Source organism: Peromyscus eremicus, chromosome 13 (assembly GCF_949786415.1).
Source record: "Peromyscus eremicus chromosome 13, PerEre_H2_v1, whole genome shotgun sequence".
Taxonomy (NCBI): Eukaryota; Metazoa; Chordata; class Mammalia; order Rodentia; family Cricetidae; genus Peromyscus; species Peromyscus eremicus.
In genome coordinates this window covers 21098496-21118557 of record NC_081429.1, presented here as the reverse complement: position 1 = coordinate 21118557, position 20062 = coordinate 21098496, and the positions used below count along the sequence as shown (strand labels likewise).

The following is a 20062-nucleotide window of genomic DNA, read 5'->3' as shown; positions in this document are numbered from 1 at the left end:
GTACACAGACAAATGCAGGCAGAACACTCATACATGTAAAAGAAGAGAGGGAGAATGGTTCGAAATAAATGACAGGACTAAATCTTCTACTATTTAACGTTGCAGATAGTGAAACTGTTGCTTCGTCATGGTGGGAATCCATTTCAAGCTAATAAACATGGAGAGCGTCCAGTGGATGTAGCAGAGACAGAGGAATTGGAGTTGCTGCTAAAAAGAGAGGTGCCTTTGTCTGGTGATGATGAAAGTTATACAGGTTTGTGTCTTTCTTGTTGTTTTGAGACAGGGTTTTGCTGTTTAGCCTAGGCCAGCCTCAAACTTGAAATCTTCCTGCCCCATTCTTACTGAGTGCTGGGATTACAGGTGTGTACCCCCAAGCCCAGCTACAGTTTCAGATAATATATATCCAATTGTTTGACATGGTATTTTATACAACATTCTGCATTGGTGTATAATACATAAAATGGTCACCTTAGAATAATGCTAGCTAGTTATTGAATGCTTATGTGGTTAGCTATGAGTGGTGTAGTTACTAACCTTTCTGTGTTGTCTATAGCATATGTGAATGCAGTCGCATACATACCACCCTCTATCTATTGTAACTACCTAAGTTGCTAACCTAACCTTTGGTCTCCTTTAGTCTTACTGCAGAACCTCTCCCCATGCATGCCTATCAACACTGCTGCTGTCATTTCCCCTTCTGTTTGGTATTATGTAGCTACTAACACTATAGTTCACATCTTTTCTTGATTTAATAAGTCATCTTTACAGTTTGTGCTTTTGTAAATTGGGTGGTTGAGCCCTAATAAGCAATTTCTTTACAAACATATCTTTTATTTATTATTACTAGTTTTTTGTTTTCTTTTGTTTGTCTGAGCAGGGTCTTACTGTTTCTGGCTAACCTTGAACTCAGAGCTCTGCCTGCCTCTGTCTTCTGAGTGCTAGAATTAAAGGCATCCACCACCATGCCTGGTACAAACATAATTTTTTAAAAAGGGTAATCTAAAATAATTCTTTTGAGCTGGGGACGGGATCCACAGCCCTGTGCATGTTAGGTGAGCACTTTGCTACTGAGCTAACCCGCAGCCCCTTAAAGGACATGTTAGAAAACATTTGGCATACTTAGAGTTTAGAGAAATAACAGTTCACGTATATTACAGAAAATACTTTCCCATGTTGAAGAAAGTTTTCTGGGTTCAAATTGGAAGAATTCATTGTATTTTAGGCAAAAGTCAATGAAAAAAAAAGCAAGTATGACAAATGGCCATGCCTACATAAAGTCTCAGTTCTTATAAGTAAGTAGACATGTGACTTTTACATTAAATTATAGACAAGGGATTAAATACCAAAGTGTACTTTGACCATTTACAGAAAGTAATAGTTTGAAAATAGTTTTTAAGAAGGAAGCTTTACCTTTTACTTTTATGTAATAGTTACTTATCTGTCATGTGAAGGCTGACTAAAAGAATGCATCTGAATGTGGAATGGTTGCCTTGGACAGAGGTAGTTGGAAATGTGCTCCATTGATCAAGACGTGCTGCCAGATTGTGGATAAAGTAAGAAAGGGGCCATGGGATAAAGACCAGCAGCTGCCACTGACTATAGCGACCTGAATGACTTGTAAATATCATCAGTAGATTCTACAAGAGGTTATGCTTACAAAGAAAAGCACAGTTTAGACCTCAAACAAAAACTAAAACACTTGAGAAGCAGAGACAACAGCAGCAAGTATAATAAACTCAAAAAGGGCACATGACGTGGCCAGAGTGATGGCTTGTGGGTAAGAGCGCTGGCTGCTCTTGTAGAGGCCCCAGGTTCTGGACCCAGAACCTCCCAACCACCTTCACTCTAGTTCTAGAAGAACCAGCACCTTGTAGGCTCCTATTGGTACCAGGCAACACATAAAAGTAAATGAATCTGTTTTTTTAGGAGTATAGTATGTGATAACTTATTGGTGTAAATATTAAGGCCACTCCACGTAGTTAAAAGGAGATTTATTTAATGGCGTAACTTACAAATTAAGGGATAGGTAGGTCGCGGGGTCTGGGGAAGGTGTATCACAGTCCAGTGGTGTTCTCTGGAACTCTGCTTGATCCACCTCCACCATCCAGGGTCCGCCGATCCAGATCTCGGGTCCCCAGGTGCCTCCCTTGGCCCTGCCTTGTAGGCGTGACAGTTGCCGAAGTCTCAATGGGGGTTGGAACTTCCAGATCAAAGCTGGAATGGCTACCCACTACAATAACTATTTTAATTTTAAAATGTATTTTTAAAGAGCACACAAAGTATTTTGAACATGCTGACCTCAGTTCCTTAGCGATCTACTCTCACTCTGTCATCACCCCTCCCAACTTCATATCCTTGACTTATGTTTTAAAAGAATGCACTGAATCCAGTTTGTGCTGCACATGGATTGAGGCACATGTACCAGTGCACTTATATACTGATGGACATGTACTGAGGCACATGTACTGATTGATGCACTTATATACTGATGGACATGTACTGAGGCACACATGTACTGATGAACATGTACTGAGGCATACATATACTGATGGACATGTACTGAGGCACACATATACTGATGGACATGTACTGAGGCACACATATACTGAGGCACATGTACTGATTGATGCACTTATATACTGATGGACATGTACTGAGGCACACATGTACTGATGGACATGTACTGAGGCACACATGTACTGATGGACATGTACTGAGGCACACATGTACTGATGGACATATACTGAGGCACACATGTACTGATGGACATGTACTGAGGCACACATATACTGATGGGCATGTATTGAGGCACACATGTACTGATGGACATGTACTGAGGCACACATGTACTGATGGACATGTACTGAGGCACATGTACTGATTGATGCACTTATATACTGATGGACATGTACTGAGGCACACATGTACTGAGGCACACATGTACTGATGGACATGTACTGATGGACATGTACTGATACACATATCCTAGAGCTTGGTTAACCTTTAGGGCCACACCCATAATGAAAACTCATTTGTGTTCAGTTTTTCTAATATTACAAACATCCTTCCATATATACTATGTAACAAAATAGAAGTGGGTTTGCATTTGCTCTATTAAGAATTTTAAGATAGCCAGGCGGTGTTGGTGCACGCCTTTAATCCCAGCACTCAGGAGGCAGAGCCATGTGGATCTATGTGAGTTCGAGGCCAGCTTGGTCTGCAGAGTGAGATCCAGGACAGGCACCAAAACTACACAGAGAAACCCTGTCTCAAAAATAAGGGCTGAAGAGATGGCTCAGTGGTTAAGAGCATTGACTGCTCTTCCAAAGGACTCAGGTTCAATTCCCAGCACCCACATGGCAGCTCCAACTGTCTATAATTCCAGTTCCAGGGCATCTGACACCCTCATACAAACATACATGCAGGCAGAACACCAATGTACATAAAAATAAAAATAAATCATTAAAAAAAGAATTTTAAAATAAGAAAAATGTTTTTTGGTCTGTTTGGATAAATAAACCATAAAGGTTATAGGTTAAAAAGACATCTCCCTAAGGTATTTATTCATTTAAGTAACATACATACTACCTGTATCTATTCAATTACATATATACTACTGTAGAAAGATACTACTGTAGAAAGATACTGTTTTGTGTGGAGGTCTTGGGAGATGGTGACTCCACAGGTAAAGTGCTTGTTGCTTGAAGACCCGAGTCTGGATCTCTAGCTCCTACAGAAAATGCCAGCAGAGTGTCATGGACTGAGTGTAACCTAGTGTTTGGGAGCAGTCAGACTGCCTAGCTAAACTAGCCAAATTGTCAAGCACCCAGTATACAAGGTGGGAAGTAATGAAGGAAGACATTTAACATTAACCCCGACACGAATATGCATTCACATCATCATACAAATGCACCCCGTACAAGCAAATGTGTATACACACATGTGCATACCATATGTATGAAGACACACAAAAACAATTAAAGGACAACTATTTGGCTTTTTTTTTCTCTTCTCATATGAAACTGTTTTAAACATGGCTTAGTACGTGCGTAAAGATGCCTGCTGCCAAGCCTGTAACCTGAATTTAATTCCTGGAACCCATGTGGTAAAAGGAGAAGACCAACTCTTAAAAGTTGTCCTCTGACCTCTACATGCACTGTAGCAGTCACATAACCAAATGCATATGCATAAAAAGTTTTAAAGAGAAGGGTTGTAGAGATGACCCAGTCATTAAAGGGCAGTGCTAGAAGTGGAGCTTAGGACCTAATGCACAGGACAGTTGTGACTGAGCCACACCTCCAGCCTGTGCGCACTACCTGTGATAAGTGTAGATCGGACACTGTGTATATTAGGTGATTGTGGAACCACCTGTTAGTCCTCTAAATGCTGTCTGTTTTTCAGACAGTATTAGGTAGACTACACTTGAAAACTATGGTGAAGATCATTACTACCCATTACCACCTGTCTTCTTTGTATGCTAGCCTCTTACAGCGTGTTTTTAAAATTCTCTCTTTTTTTTTTCCTTTTTGGACAGAATATCATGTAGCCTGGGCAGACCTCAAACTCACTATGTAGTCAGAACTGGCCTTGACCTTGCAGTCCACTTTCCTCCACCTCCCAAGTACTGTGATTGAAGGCATATGCTACCACATTCAAGGCCTATGAGAGTAAGCGAGCACTCTACCAGTTGAGAATACAGCCTTCACCCCAAATTCTCAACATTTTATTATGGAAAATACTCAAATGTATTAATTTTCAAGAAATTATACATAGTAAGTACATACTTACTTCTATTTCTAACAAGTAATATACACAGTAAATACCCTGTACCCATCAACTATATTTCCCAATTGTTAACTTTAACTATATTTCCTTTACATTGTCATATTATCATCCATCACTTTCTCTAGCCTTGACTGGCCTGGAACTCTATGTAGACCAGACCAACCTCCAACTCAGATATCCTCCTGCCTATGCCTCCCAAGTGCTGGGATTAAAGGTATGCACTACTATGTCCAGGGTGCTTCTTATGTTTTGACAGTTCACAATAAGATGCAGACATCCCTAAATACTTGAGTATGCATTTTATTAACTGAAGTTTGATATTTGCTTATGATTTCTCTTGGTAATAATTGTGTTGGAAAATACATGTCTATCATTCTTTGAGTTTTGAGAAATTCCTAGACCTGTATAGATAGGGGGAAGAACAAGTCAGTAATATAACAGAGAAATAGAGTGATTCCTTGACTGGGTGACCCAAATGAGCATCATCTAAGTAAGGACAGATGCACAGCATACGCCTCCAGATGTGATAAGTGTAGATGCACAGCGTGTGCCTCCAGATGTGGTAAGTGTAGATGCACAGCGTGTGCCTCCAGATGTAAGTCTAGATGCACAGTGTGTGCCTCCAGATGTGATAAGTGTAGAGGCACAGCGTGTGCCTCAGGATGTGATAAGTGTAGATGAACAGCGTGTGCCTCAGGATGTGATAAGTGTAGATGCACAGCGTGTGCCTCCAGATGTGATAAGCGTATATGAACAGCATGTGCCTCCAGATGTGATAAGTGTAGAGGCACAGCATGTGCCTCCAGATGTGATAAGTCTAGATGCACAGCGTGTGCCTCCAGATGTGATAAGTGTAGATGCACAGTGTGTGCCTCCAGATGTGATAAGTGTAGATGCACAGCGTGTGCCTCCAGATGTGATAAGTGTAGATGAACAGCGTATGCCTCCAGATGTAAGTCTAGATGCATAGCATGTGCCTCCAGATGTGATAAGTGTAGAGGCACAGCATGCGCCTCCAGATGTGATAAGTGTAGAGGCACAGCGTATGCCTTAGGATGTGATAAGTGTAGATGCACAACATGTGCCCCCAGATGTAAATGTAGATTTAGAGTGTGTGCTCCAGATGTGATAAGTGTAGATCATCACCATCTGAACTTGTGTTATTTTGAAGAATGTTCTATGTTTTAAAAAATAAAGCCAACTTAATGTCATAGATTAAGAATTGACAGTGTGGGCTGGAGAGATGGCTCAGCAGTTGAGAGCATTGGCTGTTCTTCCAGAGGTCCTGAATTCAATTCCCAGCACCCACATGGTGGCTCACAACCATCTGTAATGAGATCTGACACCCTCTTCTGGCCTGCAGGCATACATGCAGACAGAGCACTGTATACATAATAAATAAATAAATAAAAAAGAATTGACAGTGTTTTGGGGCTAGATAGTTGGCTCAGTGGTTAAGAGCACTGGCTGCTCTTGTAGAGAACCCAGGTTCAATTCCCAGCACCCACATGGCAGCTCAGAGCTGTCTGTAACTTCAGTTCCAGGGAGTCTGATGCCCTCTCCTAGCTTCTGAGGGTACTTCTCTCTCTCTCTCTCTCTCTCTCTCTCTCTCTCTCTCTCTCTCTCTCTCTCTCTCTCTCCCTCTCTCTCTCCCTCTCTCTCTCCCTCTCCCTCTCCCTCTCCCTCTCCCTCTCCCTCCCTCCTCCTCCTCACCTCCCCTTCCCTCCCTCCCTCCCCCTCTCTCTCTTGCACTCTCTCTGTCTCAGACATTCTTAAAAATGGATAAAAATTATTTTTAAAAAGGAGTTGACAGTGTTAAGAGAGGCCAGAAAAAAATAGCAGAACTATTTTAGAATTTGAAAGACATAATTAAAAGACAGTACCTGTTCTAGGCTAGAACCTCTACTGAAGGAGAAAAGTGGATGTGAAGAACAGCATTAGATCATTTAACAAGCAATATATCAGTGTGAAATGGGGACTTGGTGGCTACATTGTGGCATGTAAGGAGAATTTTTATCTTTTTCAATGATTTTATTTTTGATGATGTATATAGGTATGGGGTGTCTACAGATGCCAGAAGGGGATCTGATCCCTAGGAGCTGTGTTACAGACAATTGTGAGTTCCAGGACAGCCAAGGTTACAGAGTGAAATCCTGCCTTGAAAAACTAATTTAAAAAATAAAAAGAACCTATAAATAAGATTAATTGCAAAGTTTGACAATTCATTTTATACATTTAAATCCATGGGTTTATAACGATACTTTCAGACATTAATGTGTAATAATCAGAGAATGCTAGAGAACCTGGTTTTTTTAGGTTTTGTTTGTTTGTTTGTTTTTTGAGACAGAGTTTCTCTGTGTAGCTTTGGAGCTTGTCCTGGAATTCACTCTGTAGAACTCTCTGTGGCCTTGAACTCACAGAGATCCACCTGCTTCTGCCTCCCGAGTGCTGGGATTAAAGGCGTGCACCACCACCACCTGGCTCAGTTTACTTTTTTTTTTTTTTTTTTTTTTTTTGGTTTTTCGAGACAGGGTTTCTCTGTGTAGCTTTGTGCCTTTCCTGGGACTCACTTGGTAGCCCAGGCTGGACTCGAACTCACAGAGATCCGCCTGGCTCTGCCTCCCGAGTGCTGGGATTAAAGGCGTGCGCCACCACCGCCCGGCTACTTTTTTTTTTTTTTTAAATTAAGCAAATAAACAGGAAAAATATCATTATCTTACCTAATCTGTAGGAATCCTAAAACTTCTTTGTGTTAAGAAATATCTTTAGTGGCTAAAGAGATGGCTCAGAGGTTAAGAGCACTGACTGTTCTTCCAGAGGTCCTGAGTTCAATTCCCAGCAGCCACATGGTGGCTCACAACCATCTGTGATAAGATCTGGTGCCCTCCTATGGCGTTCAGGCAAACATGCAAACAGAATACTATCTACATAACAAATAAATAAATCTTAAAAAAAAAAAAAAGAAAGAAAGAAAAAGAAAAGAAATGTCTTTAGAAAATTAATCCAGGTAAAATATGTGGAAAAAATGTGACCATATTTGTAGTCCTGAGTTGTTAACATATCTAAGCATTGAACATCACAATTACTACCATTAAATAAAAAGCAAGAATAAAACTGCCTCATATTTGTGATAAGAGAACTCTGTCAAAGGGAACAGACTTTCCTGTCTTCAGTGCTCAGGACCCAGCTGCCCTCTAAAAGGAACATGTTGGACTGCAACAGGAGTATACAGTCAGCAAGACCAAGGAGGTAGCCACCTAAACAGATTTTGTTCCTGAACAGAATCATTGCATGGAAAAGAAAAAGGAGAACATGTACCCCTCGCCCCCAAAATGGCTTGAAAGACATACCAGACTTTATAGAAAATAAGCAAAATTAAAAACTTAAGCATAGCCAGGCGGCATTGGCGCACACCTTTAATCCCAGCACTTGGGAGGCAGAGCCAGGCGGCTCTCTATGAGTTCGAGGTCAGCTTGGTCTACAGAGCGAGATCTAGGACAGGCACTAAAACGACACAGAGAAACCCAGTCTCTTAAAACAAAACAAAACAAAAAAAACCTTAAGCATAGTTTTCATTGGTGATTTACTCTCTAGGAGAATTTTACATAAAACTCAGTCAAAGTAAATAGCACATGTAAGATTCAGGATGTTGATAAACTAATTTTTAGACATTTATTTATTCATTTTACGTAGAGGGGGAACAGGGCATGTGTGTCATGGCATGAATGTGGGGGTCAGAAGACAACTTGCAGAAGTAGGTTCTTTTCCACCACGTGGGTTCCAGGGATTAATCAAGTCATCAGACTTTGTGGTGAGCACCTTTTCTGATTGAGCCATTTCATCAGCTTGACGTGTGTGTGTGTGTGTGTGTGTGTGTGTGTGTGTGTGTGTGTGTATCACATATGCATTCTAATTCTTCAGATGAAGGCTGTTATGTAGTTATATACTATGTAAGAGGTATTACATGATTTCTGAGAGTGACAAGCAGATGCAACAGTTGTTTTGCTTTATTTAGGAAATAGAATATCCACTCTTCTGTAAGTTTTCCAGTGTTTTCACCTACTTCACACAAACTAGTCAATTATAGGAGGAGAGTGGAGGTGAATAAAGAGGAAATATAACACTAGTAAATGATTGATATCTCTCAGTATTGAGAGAAGTGATGTTAATGGAGCTGAACTATAGGTAAAATTATAAAAGTGGTAACTTTTATCTCTTTGCCCTGTAGTGGAAAATGTAAATTTAATATTTAAAGGACATAGATACTGCTCAGTAAACAGAGACTGACCCTGGGAGATTATGTCAAGGTTCTCTCTCACATGAATCCAAGGACTGTGTATGTAAGTGAGTTAGTCCATTGTATCAGCTGGGACTGTGAAACCCTCTAGGTAGCAGACAAGCTTCTTCCCAGTGCTTCAGCTGCTTACTAGGATAGGCTACCTTACCTTCTTCTCCTTGTGCCAAGAGCTGCCACTTGGACTACTATGTCAGGTTGCCATGCGCTGATTAAAAAAAAAAAAAAAAAAGGTAACCATACAGGGTTGCCTGGAGTTATGAGAAAGCAGTCAGCTTAAGTGAATTCAATTTTAACCCCACTAAATAAAAGAACTAAGTTCAGCATCAAAAATCGGCACTTAGAGAAATTCTGATACTACACAGACAGTCTTAGAAATGGTGTGTGGTCTCAGCATGCAAGAGCACAGAAAGATTACTAGTTCCAGGTCCAGCGTGGACCACAGGGCAGGATGAGTCTAGAAATGAAAGTTTGGGGCCAGGACTGTGGCTTAGTTGGTAAAGTGTTTTCCTAGCATATGTGAGGCTCTAAGTTCAGTCTCCAGTAAAACAGACACCTCAAAAAATGAAATACTTGTAGATGCTAGCAAAACATGGTAATTCAGTAAATAAGTGAATTAAACAATTAAATTGTTATTTTATAGAAAATAAATCAAGTCATATTTGGTATGACATAACAAAACCACGGAGAATTATGAGTAAAATGAAACATAAGTAATAGATCCAGTGAAACTGAAGAACTTGAGAATTAAATTTATAGAAATTTAAAATGCCGGCCAAGATATGACTTACCTATGAGATTCAAGCAAACAAACGAACAAAAAAACAGAGAACTTCAGTTGTTTAAAAGACTTAGCAGCTGGGCATGGTAGTGCATATCTTTAATTATAGCACTCGAGACAGAGGCAAGCGAGCAGATCTCCATGAGTTCAAGGCCAGCCAGGGCTACATGGTGAGACCGTCTCAAAAAGGGGGGAGAAAAAGACTTGGAAAGCATAGTGATATGTACTTTTCTTACTTTGGAAGAATAAACCAACTTATAAGAGTGACTGACTAACAAAAAGTAGTTACCTAATTTAAAAAAAAAAAAGAGTGGTTACCTAATAAAAAGGCAGGGAAGTGGATTTTTACTGTGCTTCTGAGATGTCTGTCAGCACTTAACAGAGTACAAGAGGCCTTCATTTAAAGATGAATCCTAAAGTGTTCATGGGTTCGAGATGATAGGGATGGGTATGTTTCAAAGTGCTGTAGAAATGTGGTGAATGCAGGTGTGAGATACTCAGAAACTGGTTATTAGGACTGGAGCTGAAGCAGAATAGCTCTAGAAGATTATACTTTTGTGTCATTTGAATCTTACTACACAAAAACTATTTTTAATTTTTATTCATTACTTATGAGAGAGAGCACGAATATGAAAGTGTGTGTGTCCATGAAATGCATGTGGAGGTCATAGGACAACTTGCTAGAGTTGGTTCTGTCCTTGAGTCCTGTGGGTCAGGGATTAACTCAAGCCATCAGGCTTGGTGGCAGGTGCCATTAATATTAGTAGTTGAGCCATCCTACTGGCCCATCTTCTCAAGAATATTCTAAAATACTTAACCCTCTTTATTAGTCAGGCATACTCCTGGGAATACCATGGCTCTTACAGTATTCTTTTTATTGGCAAAAGTTTTTAAAGTATGCAAGTTGATCTAGGAGATTGGTTAAAAAACTCAAGTATGTTGATGGTGCACTTTGAGTTGCAACTTCTTGGAAAGAGTTTCATGTATATTAGGTTGGAAAAGTTAAGATGAATATCATAGAAGCTAATTTTTATTAAGTGACCAGCATTATTTGGTGTTTAGGTTGGTTTGATTTGGTTTGGTTTTGCATGCTGGTTGATCACACCCAGACCCTCACATGTGGTAGGAAAGTACTTTATCCCTAAACTACATCCCTAGTCACCAGCATTGCTTTTAAACGTGCATATGTGCTTACATATGCACATAAAACGTTTCTGTGTGAAATATTAAAAGGAATCAGAATCTGGAAAGGAATTCCACCAGAGTATTGATGAAGCTATGCTGAAGTATAGAGCTAGAGGCGGCAGAAGTAGGCCTGGATTATTTTTTAAAGATTTTATATATATATGGGTGTTTTGCCTGCATGTATGTTTGTGCATCACACGTATGTACTCTACATGTGTGCTTGGCGTCCAAGGAAGCTGGAGGTAGTGTTGGATCCCCTTGGACTGGAATTACAGATGATTGTGAGCTTCCATATGAGTGCTGGGAATTGAACACAGGTCCTCTGGAAGAGCAGCCAGTGGTCTAACTAACTAAGCCATCCCTCCAGCCAATAGTCTATTGCTTTTACATCTGAACTTCAAGTATAATACAGATTAACTGCATTTCATGGAACCTGTTTTTAGTAAGATTACAAACGGTCTTCACCACTAGATCCTTTAGAAGTATTTTATCCTTTCTGTTCAAACTGGAAGTTGAAAATGCTGACTCTGTTTACTGGGATATAATTCCCTTTGACTTTCTACCGGCTTCCTAGACCACTTTATTTCAAGTTCGTTACAGACGTTCATCTTCTTTTCCTCGATGCCATGTTAATTTTCTCAAATACTTCACTTATGGACCAACCCTCTTTTCTTAACAGATAGTCTCCCAAATAAGTTCAGCACACATCCTCCTTTTTAACTACCACTTACATATTAAGAACTTCCACACATATCTTTCAATCCCAGACTTTTCTTTTAAACTTCAAAAACTTAGTTTAGTTGCCTCTGGATATTGCTACTTGCATTCCCTCAGTGAAACCTCAGAAGTGAAACTTACTTCCCCCCATTTATACCAGTGTGGCTTTTCCTTTTTTAATGACGTCATCCCTCATCTGTACTTAGAAGCCATATACTTGGAAGCTACCCTAAATACCATTCCTTCCTTTTCCTGCTATCTAAGTTATTCTACCATGATTTCTGAGCACTTTCTGTTGTTGGGCATTGTTTAAATACTGTAAGTAGAGCTGATTAAGAAAAGCAGTAATAATAGTCCCACTTTTTTCAGTCAGTTTTTACACTCAACCTGTTTGCAAATCTGTCTGTTATATAAATGCTGGAAGTCTTTTACACATCCTTCCCACTGTATGGAATCAGGATTTATCAGTTAAAATTCATTATCTTTCATGAGAAAATAAGAAACAAAATTTTTAAGTAGACCATTTTATATGCTATGTTCTATTGTTGCTATGGACTCTTTAATTCAAAAAACTATAGCTTTAAAAAGCAGCTTTTGTTAAAAACCTTCCGTAGAACAAAGGACTGCAACAGATTTTCAGATAAAAGCTATTTTATTTGAACTTAGATGTTTTAACTGGAGTAGGGCAGATCTTCTAGGGCCTTTTTTATTTTTCACTAGTACTATTACCTGTGTTCATCAGCTATGTATTGATTTTTCAGAATATTTATTTTCCACATGGTGAATGTGCCTGAATTATTGCTTGATCAAAGTGCCTCAAGGGATGATGCAAAAATTGTCAGTAAGTATCATACAAAGATTTTGGAGTTGCTGAAGACTGATGACAAAGCCCAAATTTTATTCTTTAATTTACATGAGGTCCTTGTTAAACTTAACATTATCAATCTTCAACCAATCAAAATCCAGAATGCCTTGTTTAATCAAGAACTAATTTAACTGCCCATAGATGTTTGTATGTCAAAGTTCCACACCATCATTATCCCTTAGAAATGCCATCCATGTGACAGATACACTTTAAGTGTTACAAAATTAGAAGATAACCAAGCCTGTGCATTTCACACCTTCATAAACTTGAAGTAACAGTGTCATATATGTAGCATTTCAAATGCAATTTATTCCACAAAATATTGTGTTTTATGTCAGTTCTGCTCAAAGTAGCTGTCCTATAAACTGTTTGCTGTTAATACCAGTCCACCAATCCCCAAGATAAGGAACCTATGTCAGAATGTCACGTAATGCACTGCTTTTTCCATCACTAGGGAAAATGCTATGAAGAAATGTCAGCTGATAGAAACAGTATATATTTAGTGATGTAATTGTATAATTAATTGATTTCCACTTTTGGTGTAAGACCCTATTTTCTAATGAACAGTGTAGTCAGTAGACTGGTCTCACTTAGTGACTGAATTACTGCACTTTGAGTAGCAGTTCTAGATCATGTTGGTCAGATATTTATGATGATACTACAGGAGTACATGTCCTGGTTAATACAACTTACCTGGATATAAGTGTGTGATACTTAAATTTGCATAATTTCTTAGTTGTTTGTCCCCTTCTCAATATCTACTACAGATTTTCTAGTTTGTTTTGTTTGATTTTTTCCTAAATAGAGTCTCCTGGCTGGCTTTGAATTTGCTGTGTAGACCAGGCTGACCCTGAACTCAAAGAAATCTACCTGCCTCTGCCTCTCAATCTTGGGATTAAAGGTGTGGGCCACCAGTCCTGGCCTATTTCCTAGTCTTACTCCATGTTAGCTAAAGTGCAAAAAAAATCCTACCTAATAATAGTACTTTCTGTTTTCTTTTCTTTCTTTCTTTTTTTGGTTTTTCAAGACAGGGCTTCTCTGTGTAGCTTTGGCACCTTTCCTGGAACTCACTCTGTAGCCCAGGCTGGCCTCGAACTCACAGAGATCTGCCTGTCTCTGCTTCCCGAGTGCTGGGATCAAAGGCATGCGCCACCACCGCCGGGCATAATAGTACTTTCTACAAACAATTTTCTTGTTGTCGTGCTGAGAATTCAGTCATACTCAGCCAACCCTTGCTCATGAATTGGAATTATGGCAACGGAGCAGTATGTCTCATAGTGCCCCCTCCATTCTTCTCCAACACTCACTAGTTGCCTAATAGAGATTTTGTTAACAGCTTTGCCATACTCCAGCCTTTTCATTTAAGGAGTGCCCAGTGAACAAATTTTGAAATGCCAGTCATTGTTAAAAGAGCTATCCACTTTTTCCATGTCTTCCTCTGCTGGTAATCTGGCCTTTTTAAAGTAGCCGCTATAAACTTTAATCATCTGTACATTTCAGCTTAACCAAAGAAATACTCTGTCCTTGTAAACTGCTTTTAGAGTCTTCTGCAAGATGATGAGCCCTTTGAAAGGAGAGTGATACATTGTTTCCCCTGGTGTTTGCTGGGTGCATTTGTGTCATGAAATACACAGAATATCCAGTATTTTGAATCATTTATCAGTGTTAAGATAGTACATTTTATTATTCTGCCAAAAATGTTGTCATAATTTATAAGACTGTTTTCCTTCGTTTTATATTTTAGTAGCTATATAAAAATATTGGTACATAATTGTAGGTTTTTAACAGTTAATCAAGAGATCAAAATAAGCCAATATTTAAGTCAGAATATACCAGAATTTTTTATGAAATGGGCTATATATTGTTAACATTTTAACATAAGTAGAAGCATGATCTTAGGAAATCTCAAAGCTAAGTTGAAATGTAACAAATATAGGAAGAACTTCTTTGTGATGACTTTAGAGGGTCCAGATATTATGTCAACATATTTGAATTAGCATTTAGACTTGATACACACCATATTTTTTAGAATAAGGGCATTTAGGGGTTGGGAATTTAGCTCAGTGGTAGAGCGCTTGAGGCCCTGGGTTCGGTCCTCAGCTCTGGGGGGAAAAAAAAAAAAAAAGAATAAGGGCATTTGGAGCCTGGAGATTGGCTCATCAGTTAAGAATGCTGGCTGTCTTCAGAGGACCTGACCTTGTTTCCCAGCACCCAAACAGAGGCTCAAAACCTTCTCTAACTTCAATTCCAGGGTATCCAATGCGGCTTTCTGGCCTCCTTGGGTGCCAGGCATACACATATGCTGCATAGACATGTGTAGGCAAGTGTTACAGTCATACACATAAAATAACATTTAAAAAATTTAAAGTAAAGCATTTTCTTATTGATATACTAGAATTAAAGTTTTTTTAACATGTGGAATTAAAATACAAATAGTATTTTTGTTCCTTTCCAAGTAGCGTGTTGTAATAACTTCAGTATATTGAAGATACAGAAAGGGTTAGACCTCTTTTTTTAATCTTTTTTTTAAATTTTCTTTATTTTTTATTTTATGTGTATTGATGTTTTGCCTGCATATATGTCTGTGTGAAGGTGTCAGATCTTGGAGTTACAAACAGTTGTGAGGTGCCATGAGGGTGCTGGGAATTGAACTCAGAACCTCTGGAAGAACAGTCAGTGCTCTTAACCGCTGAGCCATCTCTCCAGCCCTAGACCTCTTATAAAAAGATGAAATCCATTTTTTCTCCTGATAATTTGATTTTATTAAACCAAGACTGTTAGCATTCTTGATTACATCTACTTTGAGGATGTTGAGTAGTAGTAAGCACCATGTCAGTTGTTCATTTTTGACATATCTTTATAATATTGGTGTTTAGAGAAAATAACTACTTAGGAGTCCTGTGTAGAGAAGGCTCAGTAAGCATACTTCATTATAGACAGTAAAATATCTTTCATTTAGTGTCAACTTACTAAACAAAATTTAAACAATTCCATGATAGTGTTTTCCATATTGTCTCATCTGCTTTTTTAACATGTGTGGTATTCTTTACAAACATACTTGAATTGTAACTTTTAAACAGTCTTATATTACCAGTGTCTTAAACAATATCCATTTTTATTATATATTTATATAGGTTAACTGTGCATCAGCCCAAAGCCTGAGAATTTTTAATTCTAGGTGAAATAATTGTTAATGGAATATATATATCTATATATATATAAAGTTTTAAGTAAGGAGACAACAAGGAATGAAGGTCTAAATTACATAACGTTGTAAAATTTCATTCTTTAGTACTAGATGAACAACATGTTAGTAACCAATTACCAGTTACATAATGAAACCCCATCTCAAAAAAAGAAATAATAGCATGTTCTCAGACATGTGAAATGGTTCTGCAGGTAAAGACACCGGTGGCCAACCCTGACAACCTGAGTTCAATCCTTGGAACCCACAGGGTAGAAGGAGCAAACTAATTCCCTTAAGTTGTCCTCAGACCTCCAGACACATGCTGAGTGTGTTCATGTGTGCCCTTCAAACACGTGCTGAGTGTGTTCGTGTGTGCCCCTCCAGTAATTTAGCTACTTATTTTAAAAGAGAACCTTGAATAACGTGTTCTGTATCTTTAATTTGCTTATCACGCTTCAATAAGACATTGTAGTCGCAGCTTCACTGTGCTCTGGACAGCTGCAGATGAGTAAGTGTGAGTCCTTAAAGTGGGTCTGTCACATAATTATAGCAGTGAGCTATTACTGAATATTTAAAACTAAAACTAAATACGCATACCTTTGAGCAGAACCCTTAAAAAGACCATTCATTTAAAAATATTGATTATATGTACATGCATTTAAATAAGCTCAAGTTAATCAATTTCATCTCATCTGAAGAAAAATGACTTTCTTAGTCATGGTAAAGGACCTCCATGTAATGCATATATTCATAACGGAGCATCTGACCCTGGGTGATTTTTGTCAGTTTCCTTTAGTGACATCAAAATTTTTGTCATGATATTTGTCCTACTTTCGGTTAAGAGACGTACAGTTTTATAGAGTCAGTTTCTATGTTACAGTTTGACAGAAGGAGGTGGGTGACGACTAACTGAGGGATGTGTGTAGAGTGCTCTAGTCCTTGGCTGTAGTTACGATAAGATTAGATCTGTCCTTTATCTTCCCCATCAACCCAGGAAGCAGGTTATACCTAATGTGGGTTTTACTTTTTAACGTAGTTTTCTCAGCTGTTGATCATGTCCTTTTCCTTCTGCTTCACCCTGAAACCTCTGATGGTAATTCCCTTAGCAGGAACCTATCATTGCAGAAAAAAAGTGAAAAGAAAGTAAGCTACTATATGATAGCGTATTCCGAAGTGCATGTGACTTCTTTTCTCCTACGTAGTAATCAAAACACTCAGTATTTGTTTGGAGAATTGAGGTTTAGAAATAGAAATTTAAAAGAGACTACATGAAGGACTAGGGTGTAGCTGAGTTTCTGGGGTGCGTGTCTAGAATGCATGATGCTTGGGTTGAATTCTTTGTACTATATAAAACAGGTGTGGTGTGCACCTGTAATCCCAGCATTCAGAGGTGGATGCGGAAGGAAAAGTTGGGGGCTAGCCTGGACTACACAGCATTGTTAGGGAGAGACAGAGATAGTTCTCACTGGATGTGAAAGATACCAACATTTATTTTTCTAAAATGTAGCCTATGTTTTTTAATTGCTTGATTCCTTGTCTAGGTAACATAAACAAGTTATATGATTTTTAAAGATACTAATTTTTGCTAGTGAAGAACAAAGGAATTACTCAAAATAGACATAGAACAGGTTTGCTTCAGTGGTGAAACATTATTCCCTAGGAGGTGCCAAAGACTCTCAAATTGAGCCAGATTGCTAGGGGGTAGTCTCAGCTAGAAGACACAGATTAGAGATAATCCCAGGTTCTGCTGACAGCTCTCTCACTTAGGGGAAATTGTCCATTCAGCAAATGATTTTTTCCTTTAGCAATATGGAAAATTCAGAGACTTGAGGAAAATCAGCTTAGTGAAATATAAGAAGCTCCAAAATGAAGAAAATAGAACAATTGATCCTGCAGATTGTAAGTGAAATAGGAAGGAAAAGAGTAAGTCTCAGTATCCTTGGAAAATAGAGAGCAGTGATTCCACAGCCTAATGTCCAGAAGGTTGTAATCGGACAGCAGTGTCCTCTGAGATAAGACTACTAAGAGCAGATACTGCTGAAGATCCCATTTGAAACCTACGAGACAGGCAGCCAGCAAGGGCATTGAAAATATAAGGAAATGCCATTTAAAAATAGACCAAGGACCTACAGTTTTCATATTGCAAAACAAGGACAAATGTTGGGAAGAAAGTTTGTTTTGTTGTTAAAGTAAAAGACTTGTATTTTAGGCCAAAGGGCTTTTTTGTTTTTTTGGAACAAAGTCATATAGCACAGGGTGGCCCTGACCCTGCTGATCAGCCTCACAAGTACCAGGATTACAGACATGCTTATACCTCACTCATTCATTCATTCATTCCATCCTTCCTTTCCTCCCTCTCTTTTCCTCCCTCCTTCCCCTCTCCTCCCCTCTTCTTTTTCCTTCTTTATTTTCTTTTTGATTTTTTTTTGTGTGTGTGTGTGAGACAAATCTTGCCTGGTAGCCCAGGCTAACCTTTGAACTTGTCAATAATTCTCTGCCCTGGTCTCCTAAGTGCTAAAATTGAATGTGTAAACTGCCACACCTAGTTTGGGGTTATTTTTTTTATGGAAAAAAAGATAGTCAAAACACACAGGGAAAACTAGCCAAGCATATCACAATTTTAAGGCTAGAACAAGAAAACCTATTACATAAACATAAAGACTAAGATTAAAATTATCATGAAAATCTCTAGAATGATAGAAATGATTTGGCATACCTTAGAGCAAAATATTGGAATTTTTGTGGAAAATGTTATCAAGAACTTGTATATTGGGGTAGAGAGATGGCTCGATGGTTAAGAGTGTGCACTACTCTTTCAAAAGACCTGAGTTCAGTTCCCAGCACCCACACCAGGCAGCTCACAACTGCCTGTGATTCAGACCCAACACCTCTGGCATCTGCAGGCACCTGCACTCCCATATACGTACCCACATACAGACCCACATACAAAGACATGGTATGTCAGTTGTGATGATTGGCAGCTCTAGTCTTAGCTCTTGGGAGGCTGAGCAGCAGAGGGTCAGGCTTAAGGCCAGTCTGGGTTTCATAGTGAGATCACCTCCAGAAAACAAGGTGTCCTCACTCCTGTACTTCAGCCTCGTCCTTTGTCATGCTGTCAGTGAGGAGAAGGCATCTTCTCCTAATGAACAAAGGAGAAAGACAGAACTACAGGGAATGTCTCAGGCTGGATGGACAGAAAGTTTCTAAGTATATAGGCTTTCCAGAATGACAAAAGTAAGTCAGTAATTTAGAAGTGCTGGTAGGTGGAGAGACCTGAGGTTTAAGAAATTTACTCTAGTTTTTCTAACTTCATTAAATGGAAATAAAATTTAATTTAATACTTTTAAATAAGTTATGAAAATTATTTCTTGGACAGTAGCATTATTTTGGAATTTTGTTCTCCTATTTTCCCATCTCTATGTTTTCCATCATGAACTGTTCTGCTTTTATTAAAAAGGACAATAAGTATTTTAAAGTGAATGAAACCACTCAATCACTGAAGTATAGCTTAGGACTTTCAAAAAGAAGATTTATTTATTTGTTTTATGTCTATGTGTCCGAGTACATGTATGTGCACCAGGTAACACGGTGGCCAATAAGGGTGGCCTGACACCCTGGAGCTGGAGTTCAAGCTGTTTTAAACCATGCAGTGTTGGCCTGGGAGCCTAACCCAGGTCCTCTGCAAGGCCAGCAAGTGTCCTTAAACCTGTAAGCTGTCTTCTGCAGCCACAAGCTTAGAACTTTTTAATAGATGAGGTCATTTCCAGAAGGCTTACAAATGCCATACCAGATGTTCCTGATGTTAATAAAACCCTTAATTTCAGTTCAATATTTGTGCTGAGTGAAGGGCTGTGAAAGGCAGGAGTGGGAGGGTTAGGGTGGGTTGGGGTGGGAGGGAGAAGCGTCCTCACAAAACTTGGTGGTGCAGGGTTTGACGTTGGCAATAACTCAAGCTAGTCTTTTCCCTGTCCCTTTTTAAAGCAACTAGATTAGTCATACGGCTCACATTTTACCACTTTTAGACTATCTATGTGTGAGCCCTGGTTCCTTATCGTTTGTGCTCAGATTCCACATCTCTCAGGGTCAACAGCACCTCACCTTAGGGAGGTGTTGGGAAGGTAAGTGAGTCAATGCATCAATACTTGTTCAAAAAAAACCACCTCACAGAATTGGCATTTGGTAAATACTGATTTCAAAGGTTTAAAAAAAATCTGGCTTAATGATGTATACCTATATAATCCTAGTACT

General features: G+C 39.0%; 1 protein-coding gene across 2 annotated transcripts in view; it reads left to right on the top strand.

The window, feature by feature from the left end:
* Ankrd12 (ankyrin repeat domain 12) overlaps positions 1-20062 on the top strand; it is a 103705-nt gene that overhangs the window by 46544 nt on the left and 37099 nt on the right. For both annotated transcript variants that reach the window (XM_059278612.1, XM_059278611.1), the window contains one exon: positions 106-253. In XM_059278612.1, coding sequence (XP_059134595.1) covers positions 106-253 — 148 coding nt within the window. The remainder of the gene's footprint in view (positions 1-105; positions 254-20062) is intronic.